The sequence below is a fragment of the Diabrotica virgifera genome, chromosome 8 (genome assembly GCF_917563875.1).
Source record: "Diabrotica virgifera virgifera chromosome 8, PGI_DIABVI_V3a".
NCBI classification, from domain to species: Eukaryota; Metazoa; Arthropoda; class Insecta; order Coleoptera; family Chrysomelidae; genus Diabrotica; species Diabrotica virgifera.
This window is the reverse complement of record NC_065450.1, coordinates 7537260-7561406: the sequence shown is the minus strand read 5'-3', so window position 1 is coordinate 7561406 and position 24147 is coordinate 7537260. Positions and strand designations below refer to the sequence as shown.

The 24147-nt window shown below is 33.5% G+C and overlaps 1 protein-coding gene across 1 annotated transcript in view; it reads left to right on the top strand.

Annotated features, from left to right (window-relative positions):
• Window positions 1–3242: 3242 nt before the first annotated feature.
• The window catches only part of LOC126890632 (juvenile hormone esterase-like), a 106965-nt gene continuing 86060 nt past the window's right edge, over window positions 3243–24147 (top strand). Inside the window, exon 1 of the mRNA XM_050659718.1 lies at window positions 3243–3612. Within this exon, the coding sequence (XP_050515675.1) occupies window positions 3478–3612 (135 nt within the window). The 5' untranslated portion in view covers window positions 3243–3477. The remainder of the gene's footprint in view (window positions 3613–24147) is intronic.

Here is a 24147-nt window from a genome sequence, read left to right as displayed (position 1 = left end):
TAATAGGGGTCATTAATCAATGATTTTGAGGGTGTTAAAATTGATCATAAATTGACGGTCGACGGAAATAATAGATTCATTTGTTTATAAGAAAAGAAAACTACATATTTTTTCCAGTTGTAGACTTTTTTAGATAAACTTACTACAATTGTACCTTTTAACGTTAAAAACAGAAATATTCTCATGTGAAAGCTGTATAATTATTTAAACAATATTTATTTAAACAAATTAAAAATTTTTGTTATAATAAATAAATTAATTTTTTATAACAAAACAAAAGCAACATTGACATCTAATAATACGTTAGTTAGATGGTTCTACTCGAGTTACTTGGGAACAAAAAAAGAATGAAGAAAATTGCTTCATGGGAAGCCGAGAAAATGCTTTTTTTTAACGCATACGGATTTTGAACTTTGACATTACATTTTCTCCAACCTAATTTTTGATTGGAAGTTTGCTATTTTTGGCAATTTTCACTCGTAATATCGATAGTTTTTATTATAATAATATATGTTATGAGTATTCTAAAGATATGAAAATTGGTGTGGAGAAAGGACAAAAATAAAAAGGTGATGGTTCAAAAATTATGATCCTATTTTTATATCTTTCCCGTAAATGCTGGTCAACTTTGACCGGTTCTATATCAGGAACCACTCACCACAATTAAACGTTTTTTCTTTTAACCCTCCGTTAGTCGCTATCGGTGTCACACACCGACGACAGAATTATTCATTCGGGATTTACAAAATAACTGGTTTTTTCTATCGCCACTTTCTGTACCTCTTCCTATCAACTAATCTCGTGTTAGTATACATTCTTACCTACTTGCTTGGGTACAGTTGTGTGAGTTTTATAGCTATTTTCGGTGCAAGACTCCGTAGCGACTAATGGTGTGGTTATTACTTTATTGGCATACCTTGCAGTTCAGGTAAAGATTTAGCATCTTATTAATGCATTTTATCGGTAAGTTTTGGTCAAATCTTATTTATAGATGTCCTTTGAAGCCGAACAAAAACGTTTGTTGGAATTATGGGAAATGGTTCCTAGCGAATATTTTTATATTACAAATAACAATATGTATATTGTTACACTATTGTCCGTCCCACTTTGACTTTACAGTATAGGGAACATACGCAATGCAGTTCTTATGAGAGTTTTTAACGGTGATGCCGATTTTATCAAAAAGAATTTGTAATCGAACATTAGAGAGATTAAATTAAAACTGTTTTAGAAAGGCAATCTACAATTTTAAGATTCATATGCGTAATAACTATAGTATATCAAATAAACTTAAACGCATATGAATCCTAAAATTGTAGATTGCCTTTCTAAAACAGTTTCAATTTAATCTCTATAATGTTCGATTACAAATTCTTTTTGATAAAATCGGCACCACCGCGCTAAAAACTCTCATAAGGACTGCATCGCCTATGTTCTCTATACTGTAAAGTCAAGGTGGGACGGAGTATAGGGTTTTTCATTTTATATCTGTTGTTTTTCAATAAAACATTTTCAAAAATATTTTTCAGTGACTCCTATACACAATATAAAATATTTGTATGAATTTTATAGCAATAACTATTTTTTTAAATTGTCGGTCTCTGACACCGTAGCGACTCTTGATGCTCCGTTTATCCTAGCGACTAACGGAGGGTCAAAAGAAGCGTCCTGTCGCTTTTTTTTCCAATACCGTTTTCATGATTTAATTTAATTGAATATTGCCCGAGATATTCTATTTGTTTATAATCCAAAAAAACTATTTATAATTTTAAAATATTCCTGAGGCCGCTTAAATAGTTCAATTTTAATTCTGTATAGTACATTAGATAGGTACAGTGTTTTTTTAACCCGGCACCTGCCACGTGGCTTTGCAAGGCGCCAACTGCGACGTGGGGTGCTCACAGCACCCCTTAAAAATTGTCTGTGATCTACTTGTTTATAAACAAAATATTGTGTTGAGTTACACAAGGATATAAAAAAACATGCTTTATTAACTTATTAGCTACTAATATATTATAAAAGTTAAAAAAAATATAATTAAGAAGGTGTGATAAGCAAATTAGTAAGTACCAACCCATAATAAATGAAGTGAAGTAAAATGTCTAAAAAAATTAAAATTTATTGAGTATACGCTCTGAGCTTCGCTGGTGTCGCTCCTAGCGGTTACTAATTAAACTTTTACCGGTAATTTTTAAATTTATTATTTAATTGTTATCGCTTAATATTTACAACGGAAAAAAGTAATTAAATTGTAATCGATTTTTTTAAGATTTTTCTAATCATTTTGACGTTCTATTGATAAAATATAAATTTCTTACTTCGGATACTTTGACAATAATCGTGTAGATGGCGCTAAGATTATAATAGATTATTTATAATTAGATATTACGGAACATTAAAAAAACTTAAATTCAGTATTTAAAACGTAAGTACATTTAAGGTAAAAATATATACAACAGCTTTGACCAACTAATATTGTTTATAATTAATGTTTTTAATTTTAATTTTAAATTAATCACTTTGACATTTATGTCAAATTTGTAGTAAACGTTTACAAACTTGTCACTACTGGCGTTCGCGAATTTGTAAATATCCCCTCTACGTACGAGCTCACAGCGTATAGAGACTATATTAATGATTTAAATCAGTTGTTACAATAAAAAATGTAAATCTGACCTGTTTATCAAAAACAAAAAAAAATTTAAAACTTAAACTGCCAGATAATGACACCCCGATTCCACTTTAGAGCTACAAGTTCAGAATGACACTAAAAAACCACTTCAAACGCAAACAAATCTATGCTATATAATATTATATACAGCTACTATGACGCACAGCACGGTTAACTAACTTGAAATACCAAATATTTGATAAAAATGTGTTATGGGGTGCTGGTAGCACCCCACGTGGCAGGTGCCGGGTTAAACAAAAATCAGAGTCATTCTTATGTATCATAATTATTGTGGTTATTATAGCGACCGTAAATTTTTAATTAACAATACAGTTGTTGCTAAACTGTTCATTCAATTTCCATTGGCTTCTGGAATTATAATCTATACGAAAACATAATTCCATTGAAAAATAAAAACAGGTACTTCAGTCAATTGTTAAAATTTGGTCATTCTAGCTCTTATTATATATACCTAGGTACGTTAAATTCCTAATAAAATCCTTAGAGCCGTACCTGTACCCATTAATAGAAAATACTTTTTAAATCACTTACATACTTTAATAACAGTATTATGTTGTACGTAAACAAATTCATATGTATGAAATCAATAATGTTATATTATTATCTTAAGTGGTATTAAACTTTATAAAAGTTGACAATTAGCTGTTATCTAATTGAAAATAATCTCGTTGACTTCATTCGCTTCGTTTGTCATTCGTACATGCATTCAGTTGCATCACGGTGTAGTTAGGTGTCGGTAAATTACAATTTATTAGCGGATACTACGCGCTAATCAAATAAAAACCATGGAGTCTCCCATAGTTACGGTGGTCGAAGGTCAAGTTAGAGGATGCCAAAAAGTGAATTTGGATGGTGAATCTTTTTATTCATTTCTGGGAATACCGTTTGCGAAACCGCCTCTTGGATATTTGAGATTTAAGGTAAGATTTTATTATTATGTGTATCATTTTCTGCTTGTATAATATTCCAGACTGTAAACATAAACATAACTATAAATATATTCTTCTTCTTCTTCTTCCTTTACTTGTTCTTCTTCTTTTCCTCTTTATAAGCAATGCTGCTTATTCATTGGCAGATTGACACCTCTATTGAAGGTTGTCACTCCATCTTTGGTGCGGTCGGCCGATACTTCTACCGATTGCTGATTTATCTCTTGCTATTTGGACCACACGTGTTTCACCCGCTCTGGTTGTTTAGTTGTTTCATTCTTTTTTCTATTTAGTGTCCATTCGTTTATACACTGTACGTTACATTGTCTTCTAATGGTAGGGGAGCCCAAGCGGGGATTTTTGCAGTAACTCGAGCGCGTCAGATTATCATATGGCGAGAAACCTGGTACCCCTATAGATGTACCTCTACCATATATTGGCTCTAAGCACAGGGGGGTGCGTTAAGGGGGGGGGGCGAAAAAGAGAATGTGTCCTTAGAAAAATTCGAAATCGTCAGATTAATATAAGGTAAGTTAAGTACATGCAAAACAATGTACATTTCAAAAATCTGACGATTTGGGTGGGGCGTAAGGAAATGGGTGAGTCACAAAGTTTCACACGAAAAAAGCGAATATTTCACGAAATGAATGACAGATCTAAAAACTAAAAAATACGTGGTCAATATTTGTCAAAAATCTATCGAATGATACCAAACACGACCCCCCAAGGAGATAAGTGGGGGTAAATTTTAAATTTTAAGTACGAATCCCTCGATATTCCACTAAGTGAACATCAGATCGAAAAACTGAAAAATACACTTATTCAATATGTTTGAAAAATCTATCGAATGGCACCAAACACGACCACCCACGGAGGTGGGTTGGGGGTTACTTTAAAATTTTAAATAGGAGCCCTCATTTTTTATTGAAGATTCGGATTCCTTACGTAAAAATAAGTCACTTTTATTTAAAACATTTTTTCGAATTATGCATAAATGGCGCTATAATCGGAAAAAACGATTGTTGGAAATGGAAAATTAAATTAAAGATGGAAAGTCCCCACTAAAATAGGAAACTTTACTTAACTTTTTTTGGTTTTAGAACCTACACTTCACTACCCAATAGGTCCCCAAAGCGCTCGAGTGACTGCACATTTAGCATACTTTCCTCCCCTACTATAATCTCTTCACTATTTCCTATAATAATTCTTCTCAGTACTCTCATCTCTGCCGTTTCCAGTAGTCTTTATGTTATGACTATATCGGGTCTTGTTCCTGATGCATATGCCATTATTGGTCTTACACTGGCTTTATAAATTCTTGACTTCATCTCAGACAACAATTGACAATCAAGGTGCAGTAGAAATCAGTGGCGGCTGGTCAGAGGAGGCAAGGGAGGCTTAGCCTCCCCATAAATTTTTTACACATGCTATATTGTTTTGTTTACTTTGCTATTTTGCTTCGCGTTAGAGATATCAGAAAAATTTATTTGAACAAGTTATTCCAAATAATATTCTAACCCCACATATCAAATTTCATTACAAAATTCGCACTTTTAGTTTTTTCATTATTTGTAGTCAGGATCCTAAAATCCCAGAGGAGGCTGCTGGCCGGAAAATCTCACTTGGTAATGCTCCGCGCAGCCCAGCAGCGTTTAAGGATGGTTTACAGTGATACTCAACCTGCGGGCCGCGGGCCGCATGTGGCTCTCTACCTCTAGCGTTTTTTATGCGGCCCTAAGGCTACATAAAAGGTCCTGTAAACGATCAAATTATTTGTCAAAAATAAAATTATTTCACAGTTGGCAAATAAAGTATTTGCTTTCGAGGACAAGCTAAACAGGTACACATCGAGGAAATTAATATAAAAAATCTGCATAACTTTCTGACATTGATAAACGCTCAAGGAATTGATGTACGTATCTCCAGAAAACTATGCTATTTTTTATAATTATTTAGTTTCCTTGAGAAATGAATTTCAGGAAAGATTTAATGATTTGCAAGAAAATATTCTATTAGTGGATAATCATCTCTGGCACTTAGATGTAGCCACTACTACCCAACTTGCGACATTGTGATTTAATAGCGTAAAGTTGGTGGGTGTATTATACGACTGATAACATATTTTTGTATTTAAATTTGGCGCATAAGACATAGCTGCTTCCAAAACCATCCCAAAAATAAAATGTTTAATACGCCAAAAAAGTAGTTCAAACAGCCTAAATCCTCTTTATACATACGTAGAAAATTCACTGAATCTAATGGTATTATAAAGTCTATTTTAAAAAAAGTGGCGTATTATTCATTTTACCTTTCAAGCGTCGCCCTGATAATCGTTGAAAGCCTGGATTTTTGCATTAATGATGGTTGTATTTGCTTCTTTGAGTCCAAAAGATCGTCCTATTAGAGGCAAAACTCACTAAGTGCACTTTTTTGAGATTGTGACATTTTCGTCAATTTGAACTCGATACGGTACTGCCCAACTCTGGAGAAGTCACCTGGGGCTTTAACCCTTCTAATTGCTGAGGTAATTTATGGTATAATTCACTAAGTGCATTATTGTGAATTTCGGTTTCAGGGCAAAACTCATTAAAACGTATTATTGCACTTAGTGAATTTTTTCTTCCAATATGGAGTGCAATATTGTGAATTTCGGTTTCAGGGTAAAACTCATTAAAACCTTTTATTGCACTTACTGAATTTTTCCTTACAATCTAGAATGCCGAATCGGTACTTAGTGAACTTTTAAACAATGCAATAGAAAACATAATCTATTTTGCGATTAAGCAGGCGACTTGGTTGTTACATTGTATTGTTGAAACTATACAAACTTTGCATTATATTTGTGTGACTTATACAGTGCTAGTCAAAAGTCCGTACCCCCCTCGTATCTTTTGAACGGTTATACCTATAATAGTGAAATTTGGAGGGAGAAAATAAACGGAAGTAAGCTTCTTAACTAGTTATGACAGGTGACGTCATAGTGACAGATGACGTTACAGAGCCACTGTGACCGATAATTTTAAATGGGACCTTATGGCAAGTGATACCTCGTATGAAAGGTATTTAAAATACCTATTCAGTCATACTAATTTTGTTTGGGTTTAAGCAAATTTTGATGAATAAATGAAATAAATATAAAATTGTAGTTTCGCATTTAATTAATAAAAATTCAAAATTCCGCCTATGATTACTTGTCAAACATGTTGACGTTGACGTAAAAACTACTAGAGAATTAAAAAACGTCAACTTTTTTGACAAAAAATCCATAGGCGGACATTTGAATTTTTATTAATTAAATTCGAAACTACAATATTATATTTATTTAATTTATTCACCAAAATCAAAATCAACTTAGACCCAAAAAAATTAGTATGACTGAATAGGTATTTTAAATACCTTTCAAACGAGGTATCACTTGCTATAAGGTCCCATTTAAAATTATCGGTCACAGTGGCTCTGTAACGTCATCTGTCACTATTACGTCACCTGTCATAACTAGTTAAGAAGCTTACGTCCGTTTATTTCCTCACTCCAAATTTCACTATTATAGGTATAACCGTTCAAAAGATACGAGGGGGGGTACGGACTTTTGACTAGCACTGTATATTATTTTTAAATAATAGACTGTTATTTTTGATAGTTCGTTTGTTGTATGTCAGCGAAATTTTATTGAGACAAATTCATTACCTTCTCAATATCCAATAATTGTGTTCACGGAAAAACTCATTAAGTACAAAAATGTATCTAATATTAATTGTATCACAGTTCCTGTGACGAAATATGGCTTAAAATATCTGTTTTTATTTATGCTTTAAAGTTGCATTAAAAAAATTTCAATATTCAAGTCAGGTGAATTTAAAAAACAATTTGTACATTTAAATCGATTTTTCTCCACTTTCTGAAAAGAGTAGTTAGTGAGTTTTACCTCTAATAGGACGAAATATTCTACGCCTGGATCCCGCGTACTAAAAGAAAGTTTATTAATAGCAAGCTCAAAATTTGTTAATAGCTTAACAGTGTCTAGTCGGACAAATTTTGATTTGGATATACGGGAATAGTGGAACAGGTGAAGTTTTAATAGTGGAACAGGTTACAGGTTTCGGACGTCAGACTATGAAAACGTCCGATGTATTTTGTCGGACAGAACTTCTAATTGATTTGTTACCATTTCATTAAACTCTCATGCAAAAATCAGACTGCTATTTACCACCAACAAAATTCATGTCATTTGATATGTTCTACGTGTCGTAGGTACTTGTAAATCCATTACATTTTAAATCCCAAATCATGATTTACAAAGTTTATAGATTGTAAATCATGATTCGGAAGTGGTCCTAGTAACATTCAACGTGTCTTGGTTTGTTTATTTCTAGTGCATCTTTATTGTGATTTTGTTATAGTAACGACTACATCTCTAGTAATCAGTCATAGCATTTCCGACTAATAGGGTCGATTCCCACTATACCTCCCATTTACTTTCCATACGCATGGCATACCGTTTCCATAAAATATAATTAAATACAAATCATATAGTATATGCCCACTTTCCGTCCCGTTTACCTACCATTCCCGAAATCTCGCGTTCAATATCGGCCACGTATTTTTCGGCGACGTCTCGGGTACCCTATGGATAATCTGAATATTGCTATTACCTCGCGGTTCAGTCACGTATTTTTTCTACGACAAATGGATTGGGGGAATACATAGCGGTTATGGATAGGGGGAATACATGTTGAGAAAAATGTTTACAATAAAAAATTTATAGAACTTGTCTGACATGACTTTTTAATTTTGAAAATAAAAAATACAGTGATAATACACTTAAAGAAGGCAATATTTTCGGCGGCTGTTACCAAGGAATTAAAATATTCTCTTCATCCAATATCTTCTTAAGCAATTCCGCTGGTTCATCGGCGGATTGATAACCTCTACGGAATATTGTCACTCCATTTTTTGCTTGTTCGGCCGATACTTCTATCGATTGGTGATTTATTTCTTGCTATTTTGACCACACGTGTCTCTCTATTCTGCTATGTGGTTGTTCCATTCTTTTTTCTTCTAATTAGTGTCCAGTCGTTTATACATCCTGGGATATATAGTCCTGACTATTTCAGGGACTACCTTCTTCGTTTTCTGGTGACACAATTATAATACGTCTGCTTGTTCCAACTGCGTCGCTTCACTAGAAACAAAGTTAGAGAACTATAGGTTCTTCCAAGTTGTGCGTTACCTTTTTCGCTTTCTGGTGACACAATAATTATAATATATCTGCTTGTTCCAACTCCATTGCTTCACCAGAAACGAAGTTAGAAAACTATAGGTTCTTCCAAGTTGTGCGTTACCTTTTTGCTTCCCGGTGACACAATTATAATATATCTGCTTGTTCAAACTCCGTTGCTTCACCACAAGCGAAGTTAGAAAACTATAGGCTCCTCCAAGTTGTGCGTTACCTTATTCGCTTTTTGGTGATCCAATTATAATATATCTGCTTGTTCCAACTCCGTTGTTTCACCACAAGCGAAGTTAGAAAACTATAGGCTCCTCCAAGTTGTGCGTTACCTTTTTCGCTTTCTGGTGACCCAATTATAATATATCTGCTTGTTTCAACTCCGTTGCTTCACCACAAGCGAAGTTAGAAAACTATAGGCTTCTCCAAGTTGTGCGTTACCTTTTTCGCTTTCTGGTGACCCAATTATAATATATATGCTTGTTCCAACTCCGTTGCTTCACCACAAGCGAAGTTAGAAAACTATAGTTCCTCCAAGTTGTGCGTTACCTTTTTCGCTTTCTGGTGACCCAATTATAATATATCTGCTTGTTCTAGCTCCGTTGCTTCACAACAAGCGAAGTTAGAAAACTATAGGCTCCTCCAAGTTGTGCGTTACCTTTTTCGCTGTCTGGTGACCCAATTATAATATATCTGCTTGTTACAACTGCGCTGCTTCACCAGAAACGAAGATAGAAATCTATAGGTTCTTCCAAGTTGTGTGTTACCTTTTTCGCTTTCCGGTGACACAATTATAATATATTATCTGCTCGTTCCAACTGCCTTGCTTCACCAGAAACAAAGTTAAATTTTTAATTTATGAATGTTTTTTATATTGATAACGATTTCCGAAGTGAAAGTCGAAACGTCAAGTAAACTTGATTTCAAACTCGAATTGTGGCTTATGCCCAAATAAAATAGTAAATCTTATTTTGTATTTCTCACGCCGCGACGCGCCGGTAAGAAAACAAATGTGAAATAACTTTTTTTTACATTGGTCCGCATGTATATTTTACAGTTCTATTATTAAATTTTCTTCAGACCACATTATTTCATCAAGCCGGAAAAAACACGTGTATTCGAATCAAAAATTTAGGGTAAAATGTTACCAAACCGGTACAAAATGTGTGGAATATTAAATGGGGAAAGTAAACGCGACGTCTAGTGAGAATGGTGGTTAAATTAATGGAAGGTTTATGGAACGGGTATGTGAAGTAAACGGAACGTATAGTGAGAATAGAATTTTAATGGGAGGTGTATGGAATGGTTATGGAAAGTAAACGGGAGGTATAGTGAGAATCGACCCTAATGCTCGTTACTGAATGTTAAACGATTTTAATGTACACCTATTTTGATATACAAAAATAAAATTACCTTATCTGCTGTACTTTAGGTTTTGTATCTTAAATACTGATAATACGTTTATTACAGGCAATAAAACTGTGTCAATATAAAATATTATTCTGTCATTATATGAGAGGCAAACATAATTTGTTTAACCAACTTAAGATAAAGACATACATAAACTGATTTCATAATATGTATGATTACTTTTATCTGCCGATATATTTCTGATACGGATAATACTAGAATAAGAATAAAATGAGGCAATTAATAACATTTATAAACTAGTGGAAAAATAACATTAGATTGGCTGAAGACAACTTTCGTAGCAATTCCAAAAAAGCACAACGCCATTCGCTGAGAAAATTATAGCATAAATAACTTAATGAGCCACTCACTTAAAAGTAGGTATCTCATTAACTTGAATAACTGAGGCACTTTTTTGCATGCAGCTGTTGGTGCAAAAATGCTATGACCAAATTGCAGATATAAGTCAGCCGATGCAATAAGAACTCTACGAGTGTTTTTGTATCATAGCCTTAGGCGCAACAAGCAACGTATGAGAAAAATATTCTTAGGATTTGGGTGCCATTTATTGGGTCCACAGGTTTTGTTATAAAGTAGTTGGCGCTTACTTATTTCGTTATGTAGGATTCTGAATTGTAACAGTCCGCACCTACTCCTGTAACAGAATCAGCGGCTATTGATAATAATGGCGCCCGAATCGTACGTAAAAGTAATATTCGAGGGCCACACGTCGTATCAAGCTGTCAGCAAAAAAACCCTGCGTGCTATTTTCAAGCTATGTGCCATGGTCTTTGATTATCGGATACGTACTTCGTTATGTCATCATCATCATTAGTGTTGCCCAAAATCGGTCTTGGTCTTGCAGTCTTGGTCTTCTTCTTGCGTTTTTGCAAGACCAAAACCAAGACCAAGACCGCTTTATTTTAGCAAGACCAAGACCAAGACTGACCATGCAAGACTTGAGCAAGAACAAGACTAAGCCTGCGAGACTCTTGCGTCTTGCAGTTAGGATTGAGTGTCATTTTAGGGAATATAATATGTAGTAGTTCGGATATATTATGCTTAGAGACTACGAGACGCAAAAAAATATGTAACAAAAATTTGTAAAATTGGACTTGCGGATTATGGACAATACAATAAACATACATAGCGAATCAAAATATTCATTAAAATAACACTTGACATATTTATTTGACACGTACTCAGAGGTCATAATAAATTATTACAATGTAAAAATAAAATATTTTGTAATACAGGCTTTCCTAGCAGACGACGGCGACGCCTTCGCTCTGAAATTAATTGTAATTGTATAGGTTTTGAGAATAGCTGTCCTTTGTCCTTTTATAAAATAATCTGTGTTGTGACGCCGACAGTACATAATATGCTATTGAAACTTTTTAAAGATAGGTCGCCTAAGCTTATAATAAAAAATATAGGACACACACTCAGTTATTTTTCCTTATCAGTTAGTAGGATTATAAATTATGATTAAACATCGTACTTGTAAACTTTCTGCAGTGCAGTGTGCAATTTTATATCAATGGGTCAAACAAAATTCCTTTCTACAAAAAAAAATAGACAGATAATGTTCTTTAATACACTCAAATTTATGTCATTTATTTGGTTTTTTGTGTTTTAACCATGTTTTAGCACATGTAATATAAGGTTATTAAATGCAAATGTTTAAAGAAACAAACCGACTCCCGTGGGATATGGTAGATAGCTCAGTTTGTGAAAGTATAGGAAGGGATAGTTGTTTCGTTAGTGGGTTCAAACCCCACCCGATGTGAGTTGTTTAGATATTAATTTGGTTAATTTTTACTATGTCTACAGGGTGAGGCAGATAAATGTCCTATTAGAAATATCTAGAGAACTAAAGGCAACAAAATCATGAAAATGGGAACGAAGGGATTTTAAAGAGTGATCTATTTAATGAAAATATTTTCATCTATTTCCTACTTCCGGTTATACCGGATGTTGCTTATAACTTCGTTTTATTTTTAATGGGGTACCCTGTATATTTTTACATTTTTAAATTCTCATCGATGTCTTCGTTGTTAAAATATAAGGTTTTGTAATGTTATATAGGGTAGTTTAAAAGAAAATTACATTTTTTTTTCTTAATTTCGTAGCAATATTCACACCCTGTATAATTATAGTAGTTTGACATCAAAAACTCTATTTATGTTCATATGATTTTTAATATAGTCTACTATTGTTAAGAATTGTTAATATAGCTTAATGTTTAATTTTAGAATAAAGGGTTGGTCGAAACTCGGAATGAGTATTTTCTGAGTTTTCTTAAATGGAACACCCTGTGTTTTTTGGTATTGTAATGAAATGATATGTTATGGTACTTTTTTATTTCTTAAGCTTAAGCATTCCCTATACCTAACTGCTTTAGCTTGTGAGTTATTGGTGATTCAAGCCAAATATTACGTAAAATTTTATTAGGTTGGTCGTGAACATATTCAATCGCAAATAATTTTTCGGAAATGAAATAGATACATATTAATCTAGACTGATCCTAAAAGTTACCAATAATGGTAGAGCTATCAAAGTACCTACGTAGTTAAGATTGTTGGTGCGATTAAAAATTAAGCACAAATTAAGGCAGTTAGGTATAGGGAATGCTTAAGAAATAAAAAAGTACCATAAAATATCATTTCATTACAATACTAAAATACAGGGTGTTCCATTAATGAAAACTCAGAAAATACTCATTCCGAGTTTCGCCCAACCCTGTATATCAAATGCAACATTTAGATATACATACTAATATTTTTTAACAATAGTAGACTATATTAAAAATCATTTGAACATAAATAAAGTTTTTGATGTCAAATAACTACAATTCTACAGAGTGTGAAAGTTGCTACGAAATTAAAAAGAAAACGTAATTATCTTTTAGACTACCCTATATACCATTACAATACCTCATACTTTTAGAAAGAAGACATGGAATAGGATTCAGAAATGTAAAAATATACAGGGTATCCCATTTTAAAAAACGAAGTTATAAGCAACTTCCGGTATAACTTGAAGTAGGAAATATTTAACAATATTTTCATAAATTGATCACTCTTCAAAACCCCTTTATTCCAATTTTCATGATTCTGTTGTCTTTAGTTCTCGAGATATTTCTAATAGGAAGGTTATCTGCCTCACCCTGTATGTTAAGTCAAGCTGAAAACGTAGCTATACTGTTAGGTTGTTCTAAAATCTAAACTAACGTTTAATAAATACCAATATGCTGGTGGGTATAACTGCGAGACTTGCAAGACTCTTGCTGCAAGACCAAGACCAAGACCGGGAGTGCAATACCAAGACCAAGAACAAGACCAGGTATATTGGTGCAAGACCAAGACCAAGACTCTCTGAGTCTCGTTCTTGGTCTTGCATTTGGGCAACGCTAATCATCGTCATTTGGCTCTACAACTCTATGTGCGTCTTGGCCGCGTTTACTATTTCCCTCCATTGTTGTCGGTCCTGAGCAGCTATTTCCCATTGCTGTACTCCCATTTTGCGTAGATCGCTGGCTACTGTGTCCTTCCATCTCTTTCTTGGGCGACCAACTGACCTTTTTCCATCGGGCCTTTCCCAGAATGTGGTGTTTAGAAGTCTTTCGTCACTTGATCTTAGTACGTGACCCGCCCATCGTATTCTGTTTGATTTAATGTAGCGTACTATGTTTTCATCTCCGCATATTGTCTGGAGTTCATCATTGTGTCTTCTTCTTCATTCTCCTGTTGTCTCTTCTCTGCAAGGCCCATAGATAGTCCGCAGTATCTTTCTTTCAAGTACCAGTAATTTTGTTGTTTCCCGCTGATTCAGAGTCCAGGTTTCGCTTCCATACGTTATTGTGGGACGAATTATTGTCTTATATACTCTTATTTTTGCTGGTCTTGAGAGTATTTTTGATTTAAGTAGGGTCCTTAACGAGTAATATGCCCTGTTTCCTGCAATGATCCTGGCTGCCACGTCCTTTTCATAGTTATTTTCAGATGTTATGATCGCTCCCAAGTACTTAAATTCTTTGACGACTTCAAAATTGTATTCATTAATTGTTACGTTTTGTCTAACCCTTGGTCTTGCGTTCTTCGTAACCACCATGTACTTGGTCTTGTCCTCGTTGACCTTAAGACCAACTTCCTTGGCTCCGTTCTCGAATAGGGTGAAAACTTCTTTTGCATCTCTGGTGGATTGTGCAATTGTGTCCACGTCATCCGCAAAGGCTAATAGTATTTTTGATCCTTGGGCGGCAAATCCGTTTGTCAGTTGTGGCTGAGCTTTCCTTACTGCATGTTCCAGTGCGAAGTTAAACAGCAGGGGGGCGAGAGGATCTCCTTGTCTAAGTCCGGTGTCAATGAGGAATTCCTCCGACGTGTTGCTGCCAACTCTGATTCGTGCGGAAGCGTTCTCCGTGCTCACCTTTACTAATCGTACCAGTTTCCAGGTACTCCCATTTCTACCATAGTCTCCCACAATGCTTCTCTGCTAACAGAATCGTAAGCTTATTTGAAGTCCACTTCGTTATGTAGGATTCGGAATTGTAACAGTCCGCACCTGTAACAGAATCAGCGGCTATTGATAATAATAATGGCGGCCAAATCGTACGTAAAAGTAATATTCGAGGGGGGCACACGTCGTATCAAGCTGTCAACACAAAACCCTGCGTACTATTTTCAAGCTATGTTCCCTGGCCTTTGATTATCGGATACCTGATAAGAGTTGTAATTTGTAAAAACATCCTATTTAATTGATCTTTCCACCAGTGAACCAATCAAATAGCGAAATCGGAAGCATGTTAAAAACAATTTTTAGGTGAATAGAGCTGCGCCATCTTTGGGTAAAGATTTAAAAAATGTTTCAGCGTAATTTTTTTGTGGATATATAAGTACTAATAAAGGCGCACCGGTCCGACGGCGGTGGGTCGGCAGGCCAGTCCGAGCTGCTTTGGAGACATTCCTGTCAGATTCCCCTTAATACTTAGATCATTTCCGTTAAAAAATCGATATTGCTTTGAGTCCTTGGGGTCTTTTAACAAGATTGTCACAAACTGGTCGCGTTGCTCCTATAGTCATCCTTTTCCAGGTTAATATACTCCTTTCCTGACTTGGCTGCACCGCACTGATGACGAACAGATAGTCGGAAATACGTAGGTATGGTTGTCTGCCATCTGCATACGATTTTGTTCTTGTTTTTTCCTTGCTTTGGTATAGGCCATATATAATAATATTTTATCTATTTTAATCACTCGCGTATTAGTGTAGGAAACAGAGGTTGAACCTCGCAAAATGGACACAAGTCCGGTTTTATTTTTGAAGTTATACTTCTTTACGATCGAGAGTGAAATTTTATAATTCTTGGCGCATGCGCACACAGATAGTATAGTATAGTTTATACGATGTCAGTTGGATAAGTATAAAAACAAAATTCGACACCGAGTGTCGGCATCTTTTGTAAAACATAGGCGGCGCAATAGAAAATAATGAGTAAACTTTTATTTTAAATTATGGTCTATGTCTATAATTTGTTAAACAGTAATAATATTGTTAATTATTCACATTTCTTTATGAAATTGACACCAAATATGATTAAAAATACATAATACAAATGAGTAGCTGAGATGCAAAACTCGCTCGTTACCAAAAATTAAAAACTGAGATAGTTGTGGATTCTGACACGTATGGCTGCCCTTTATAATAGTCTCATCCCAAAGTTAAGCAAAACGTGCTCGTTTCTCTTAATTTTCACCATATAAAATAGGAGTTGGTAGCAAAACTAGTTCGTTCTATGTAAGAGTTGGTTGCAAAACTAGCTCGTTGCATATTCTGCAGCAAAACTCGCCCGTACCTTGTTTTAACGAATCTAACCTAACATTTCATGCTTGTATTCGCTTTGTTGTAAACATTAAAAAACTACTTTTTAAATAAAAGTAATACAGTTTTTGTTTTGATTACTGTTTTTAATAGTGTTAATAGTAATGGATCCTAAACCAAAGAAAACAAGAATAGTTAAAGATAAGTGGAAGAGGAATATTGAGAAACGAAATAGGTAGGTTTATTTGAGGTTATGTTGAGATAAATAATTTTTGCTTCAATTATTAAAACAGTTTATTAATTTTATTTTTATTTATTCCAGGCATACAGCAAAAGGCTTCCCCTCATTACCAACATGCACTCATTCAAAAACATTTTATTGTCCAAAACTTAAACTCCAAGATGTACGTCGCTTCCACCAATCTTTTTATGAGACACCAAATAAGGTGGACCAAGATAATTTTATTTTAAAACATACGAAGCAACTAGCTCCAGCAAAGAATAGAAAACGAAAAAATTATGAAAGACTGGATAACAATGTAGAGAGAAAAAGCTGTATATCCATAAAATATTTCGTGTTAACTCGGCTCGAAGGAATGGTACAGGTTTGCTCCAAAGCTTTTCTTACAATTTTGGGTATTTCTAAATACCGCGTTCAAAATATTGGCAAGAAGTATCTTTTAGAATATCAGTCTCCAAGAGAACGAAGGGGAGGTGACAAAAAAACTGAAAAATTTAAAGGTAAAAAAGAGGCTGTTTCAAATTTCTTAAAATCACTACAGTTTGTGGAGTCCCATTATACACGGGAGAAAAGCACCAGATACTATATGCCAAGTGATTGCACAGCAAAAAAACTCTGGAAACAGTACAACCAATCAGTGAATGACAACCTGCAGGTAAAGTATTGTTACTTCCTGTATATTTTCAACTATTATTTTAATATCAGTTTCAAGACTCCAGCAACAGATGCTTGTTCACAATGCATTCGTCTGAGATGCCAAATAAAAACGATGCCTGCAGGACCCAGGAAGGTTGCAGTTATGGCTGAACATGCGGTTCATAAAATGAAGGCAAAAACTTTTTATTCTATGCTGAAAAAAGACGACGGGCCTTCTGTACTTAAACTTTCTTTTGATTGTCAAAAGAATCTTGTGTTGCCACGTGTTCCAGACCAGGCTGCCTATTATAGCAGGCAACTGTACCTCTACAATTTTACCATCTGTGAGGGAAATTCTACTAGTGTTCAAAATCCTGGTTCGGTGTATGCTTATACATGGTGTGAATACCAAAGATATAAAGGGTCTAATGAAATTGCTTCGATTTTATACTACCATCTTAGAAATAGGGACCTTTCAGAAATAGAGGAAATAATGATTTTCTGCGATGGCTGCCCCGGCCAAAATAAAAACATTACTGTGATTGGCATGTTGTGCAAATTTTTATATGAAACATTAAGTTGCAAAAAAATTACTGTTACTTATCCTGTGGTTGGACACTCCTTTATTCCTCCCGATAGGGTATTCGCGAGGATTTAACAAAAAATTAGAAAAAAGGACACAATTATACAACCTAGTGAATATTGGAATTTGTTTTCCCAATTTAGCACAGTTAGAAAAGTTGGGACCCAGGTAGCCGTTCAAGACTGGAAAAGTGCAGTTGCTACAGTTGTAAAACCTCCAGGCCAACTCCACTTCAAATTTGCTGCTTCCAAAAGAATAATCATAGAAAAAACTAATCAAAACAATGTGACTGTGCAGGGTGAAATTAATTACAGGTGCAATCTAGGCGTCCAGAAACCAATCTTAAAAAAGGGAAAGAAAATTAATCAGATTATTCCAGCTCTACTTCCAAACAACGTCATGGCTGCAAAAGAAAAAATTAAAGATGTAGAAAAACTCCTTAACACTCATTTTGGTGAGAACTGGAGAACCTACGACAATTTGCAGTTCTATGTCCCCATTGTGGATAATAATTTTGAAGGAGTAGAAGAAAACAATGAGGAAGAGCACGACATTGAAATAATAGAGAAAGCTAATGGGCTCTCTATTTAACATTTTTTTTTTTGGCCTTAATAATAATGAAATTATTAGCATTACGTTTTTTTAATAAATAATATTTTTTTGTACAAGTTCTATAAATAAAAAATATTTCAAAAACTGTCTACTTTACTATGTCCTATTTGGTTGGGTTTCAATTATTATGATGCATAACTTGTTTGTTCCTAGGTGGTTCGCAGAAAAAGTGTTTCAATGCAATGCTTCGTTGCAAAACTCGTTCGTTCTAACTTTTAATCTAATATTTTACTATTAAAATGCTGCTCCTGATTTTTTAAATCTTAATTTCTTTATCGAGACCAGGATAAAGTTTCACAAGCAGAAGAATTCATTTTACTTAAGTTAATTAGTCAGACACAATAAGTTTTTTACATTTCCTGAAAAACTCGTTTAAGGGTAACGAGCGAGTTTTGCATCTCAGCTACTCAAATGCAACTTACCATGCTTATTAATTTGAGAACTAAAGAAATGAGCCTACACAAATGAGCCTATGTTGCGAAAATACTGTCACGGTCCATTACTTTTCTGTCAAGTTATCTTTATTGACACCAAAGATGACTAAAAATACATAATACAAATTCAACTTACCATGCTTATTAATTTGAGAACTAAAGAAATGAGCCTACACAAATGAGTCTATGTTGCGAAAATACTGTCACTATCCATTACTTTTGTGTCAAATTATCTTTATTCGCATCATTGATTAGTTATCTATTTAGAGTACTGTAATCGCCAACCAATTTTACATCTATAAGTCATTTATTAATATGCAAATACCCGTCAAAGAATACATAATTGTCTAAGTTCAATGCATAATAATCACCTAATTAGGAACGTTGTTTTTTCTGTCACTTACAACTGTAATGCATTAGGGTGATTCGCCTTGTTAGATATCGCTGTGTCTAGGTACACGCTAACGTGTACGCAAATAAAAAAGTTAGGTACACGTGAAACGTCATCAAGTCAGTGACGTCACTATTTAGCGTGCACTGTTACTGGCTTTTTGCGTACACGCTAACTTGAGCCGCGTGTATGCTGTGGTAAGAATATACCGCGAGTATCAAAGTCAGAGTGTTAGAATGTGTTTAATCGCGTTGTGTTTACACTTTAATATTGATTAGTAAAAAGATTTCTGTTTTATTCGTTTAGTGTTTGTTTTTAAATTAACTATGGAGTATGGACACTTATTTAGTTCTTTTAATGAGTTTAACAAAATTTTAAAACAGTATAAAAAAGATAAGAGATTATAAATTAATATATATATATATATATATATATATATATATATATATATATATATATATATATATATATATATATATATATATATATATATATATATATATATATATATATATATATATATATATTTAGTTATAAGTGAAACAGTATTACCGTCCAAAATTAAAACAAAAGGAAGACCTAAAGCTTTCACGATAATAATTAACTTGTTCTGAAGCTATTTCCTTGTGACATTTTTGTAATCAACTATTCTAAATGGGAAATAAGCCACAATTTAACTAAAAAATGATTTTATTAAGTTTTTGACGTCCAAATCGGATGTCGTTGTCAAAATACAAAATATTAATAAATTAAGCAAAATTGTTGTTGTTTAGTAAAAAATTTCTTTTAATAGTTTATTTAATCTGACTAATATTTGTATTTTGACAACGACATAGGATTTGGACGTCAAAACGTTAGTAAAATCATTTTTTTAGTTAAATTGTGGCTTATTTCCCAGAATAGTTGATTATAATAATTAACTTGCTTATAAAAATTATTTTAACAATATTTTGTACATGTCATGTCAACTAAATAGATATTTAAAAGACTAAGTTTTTCAACCTAATAAAAATATTTGTAAATTAAATATTTTTAAAAGATTTTTAATTGAAAAACTTTATTGGCCCATTTCCTGGTGACAACCTCCAAGGCTTCTACAATATGCAAGCCAAAGGGATGCTGCAGTGAAGACTAAAGGAAAGGAATTCTACACTATGCAACTCACAACCCCCGTCTGCAGCGTGGTAAAGTTCCAACGGAAAATGGACCTAGTTACTCTATATGAGTAATACTAATATAAAAATAAAAATGTATACCATTTTTATTCACTCAGTTGCGGTGCGAAACCAAAACCGTCTTAATTTTTACTCAGATCAGAGAGTGCAGCCAGCACTCTTATCGACGATTTCACCTCTTGTTAGAGGTTCATCAGAGACTGCATAGGCTGCATTTCTCTGGCCCAGGCAAAAATCTTCGACATATCCATCTCCCACCGCAACTGACGAGATGGTAGTAGGTGCCTAGCGGCATCTTCTAAATAAAAGACTAAGTTTTTCAACCTAATAAAAATATTTGTAAATTAAATATTTTTAAAAGATTTTTAATTGAAAAACTTTATTGGCCCATTTCCTGGTGACAACCTCCAAGGCTTCTACAATATGCAAGCCAAATGGATGCTGCAGTGAAGACTAAAGGGAAGGAATTCTACACTATGCAACTCACAACGCTGCAGACGGGGGTTGTGAGTGGCATAGTGTAGAATTCCTTCCCTTTAGTCTTCACTGCAGCATCCATTTGCCTTGCATATTGTAGAAGCCTTGGAGGTTGTCACCAGGAAATGGGCCAATAAAGTTTTTCAATTAAAAATCTTTTAAAAATATTTAATTTACAAATATTTTTATTAGGTTGAAAAACTTAGTCTTTTATTTAGAAGATGCCGCTAGGCACCTACTACCATCTCGTCAGTTGCGGTGGGAGATGGATATGTCGAAGATTTTTGCCTGGGCCAGAGAAATGCAGCCTATGCAGTCTCTGATGAACCTCTAACAAGAGGTGAAATCGTCGATAAGAGTGCTGGCTGCACTCTCTGGTCTGAGTAAAAATTAAGACGGTTTTGGTTTCGCACCGCAACTGAATGAATAAAAATAGTATACATTTTTATTTTTAAATAGATATTTATTTTGTTAACCTGAAAATATACTTTTATATATACATACATTGATTTATTACAATTATTAAGTTTGAAACATCTGAATAGTTCTGCTTCCCTACCCTTTAATAACAAATATTTTTCTATCAAACAAACACTAAACATATCAAAATAGCGTGTAGGTACCAAAATATACAGTCACTTCGCACGCTAAATAATGACGTCACTGGCTTGATAAAGGTTATTTCGCGTGTGCGATTTCAAATCTTATATAATATATGGGACATCCTGTATAAACATATATTACAGTTATTAAAATTTAAAAATTGGTGATTAAAAGTATAATACAAATGAAATTTAATGTGCTTATTAATTTAAAGACTAAAGAAATGAGACAGCAATTTTATTATAGAAATAAAATAAATAATTGTAAGGGTATGACGACGACACTGTTTATATTGCTTGCCGCTTTTGAAACATAAGAAGGAACTTTGGCCAGATAACGATATGATTTAAGTGTAAGCACTTCCGAACAATTTGACCAATTACACTTCAGTATTGCCCAATAAGATACGCTAGAAAGTAGGTAATAAGCCACACCCGTGTCCATGTGGACTACTACAAGGAATGATCAATTGCAAATATTTATGAATGGTTTATCTTTATTTCTATGCTCGCCGTAGAATTACTGACCGCACCCCAAAACGTCCTCTGGTTCAATTCACATCGTATCTACTGTTCGTTGCTAATCTTTCAAGTTATGTATGTATCAGCGCAAATAAGTCATTAAAAGAACATATTTGTGTTTTTAGTAAATGCATTATTTATTATAATTTTTGTGTCTTTGGATTTGTCTTCCTCGGCAGTGAGATAATAAAATATCTATTATAACATTTTTATACTTCACTTGATCTATTTGTCACAGTGATGTGTAATTATATCCGAGACGTCACATAGACGGGGCTTGATAGCTTGGATGGTAGAGCATTGGACCAGTGATCGAGAGGTACCGGATTCAAATCCCGGACGATTCATATATTTTTTTTAATTTTTGGTATTGTTTGAATAATTTTTTTTTAAAGTGGTAGGTAAGAAAGTTAGTTTAATATTTAAATAAAATACAAATAAACTGTTAAGTATATTTATTTCGTTGAAATTATATAATAGAGGCATAAATTCTTACGTGCATAAAAAGTACACACACATTGTTTTTCTGGTATGTCAAGGGGTGCTTATTATAAGACTAACGTTTTCTTAAACAATTTCGTCCCGAAACCCCCCATTTTCATCCCCTTAAAGAGGGTAATTTGTGATTTTTACGGAACGCAGCATTTCCTGTACGCTTTGCAAAAAATTTACTTAATAGTAAAATGAAGAGGGATATATGTATTTCCTATTCTTTATTTCTATACTCTGGGATAATTAGCAAAATAAAAGGAAAAGTTATTTACCAGCAATTTTATTGCTGGAATCGAATCCTATTATTGTATGTATTAATAATATAGGTATTCAAAGTCCGCAGATAGTGTGCTACTTTTTTTATAAACAAAATGGCGATCGAACATAGTGTTCTTTCAATTTTAGCTCTATAACTCCAAAGATTTTAACTTTACACCAAAAAAACCCAAATAAAAATTCACCGCAATTAAATTATGCATAGAGACGTGTTTTTCCCGATTTACTTCGACGAAAACTTTCCCCGGAAAAAGCGGGTTTTTCCAACAAAATCTTTAATTTTCAACTAAAATTTTAGATAAGTACTTATAGATTATAATTCCAGAAGCCGATGGAAATTGAATGAACAGTTTCGCAACAATTGAATTGTTAAGATAAATTTAATGCATAAGAATAACTATGATTTTTTCATAAAAAAACACTATACCTATCGAATGTACTTTAGAGAATTGAAATTGGACTATTTAAGCGGCCTTAGGAATATTTTAAAATTATAAACAATTTTTTGGCTTAAAATCAAATTGAATATCTCGGGAAATATTAAACTAAATTAAATCGTGAAAACGGTATTCGAAAAACAGTGGCAGGACGCTTCTTTTAAAAGAAAAAACGTTTAATTGCGACGAGTGGTTGCTGAGATACAACCGGTGAAAGTTGACCGGAATTTACGGCAAAGAAATAAACAATAGGATCATAATTTTCAAACCATCACCTTTTTATTTTTGTCCTCTTTCTCTACACCAATTTTCGTATCTTTAAAATACTCATAACATATATTATTATAATAAAAACTATCGATAATACGTGTGAAAATTGCCAAAAATAGCAAAATTCCAATTAAAAATTAGGTTGGAGAAAATGTAACCCTCGAAGTTCAAAATCGGTATACGTTAAAAAAATGCATTTTCTCGGCTTCCCATGAAGCAATTTCCTTCATTCTTTTTTTGTTCCCTAATAACTCGAGAAGGGCCATCGAACTAACTCATCACTAAATGTCAAGCTTGCTTTTGTTTTGTTATAATAAATTAATTTATTTATAAGAACAGAAAACTATATATTTTTTCCAGTTGTAGGCTTTTTTTAGATAAACTTACTACAAGTGTACCTTTTAAAGTTAAAAACATAAATATTCTCATTTAAAAGCTGTATAATTATTTAAACAATTTTTATTTAAACAAATTAAAATTTTGTGTTATAATAAATAAATAAATTTATTATAAAAAAACAAAAACAAATCTGACATTCATTAATGCGTTAGTTCGATGGCTCTACTCGAGTTACTTGGGAACAAAAAAAGAATGAAGGAAATTGCTCCATGGGAAGCCGAGAAAATACATTTTTTTAACGTATACCGATTTTAAGCTTTGAGGCTTACATTTTCCCCAACCTAATTTTTGATTGGAATTTTGCTATTTTTGGCAGTTTTCACACGTATTATCGATAGTTTTTATTATAATATTATGTATATGATGGTTTGAAAATTATGATCCTATTGTTTATATCTTTGCCGTAAATTCCGGTCAACTTTGACCGGTTGTATCTCAGGAACTACTCACCATAATTAAACGTTTTTTCTTTTAAAAGAAGCGTCCTGCCGCTGCTTTTCGATTACCGTTTTTACAATTT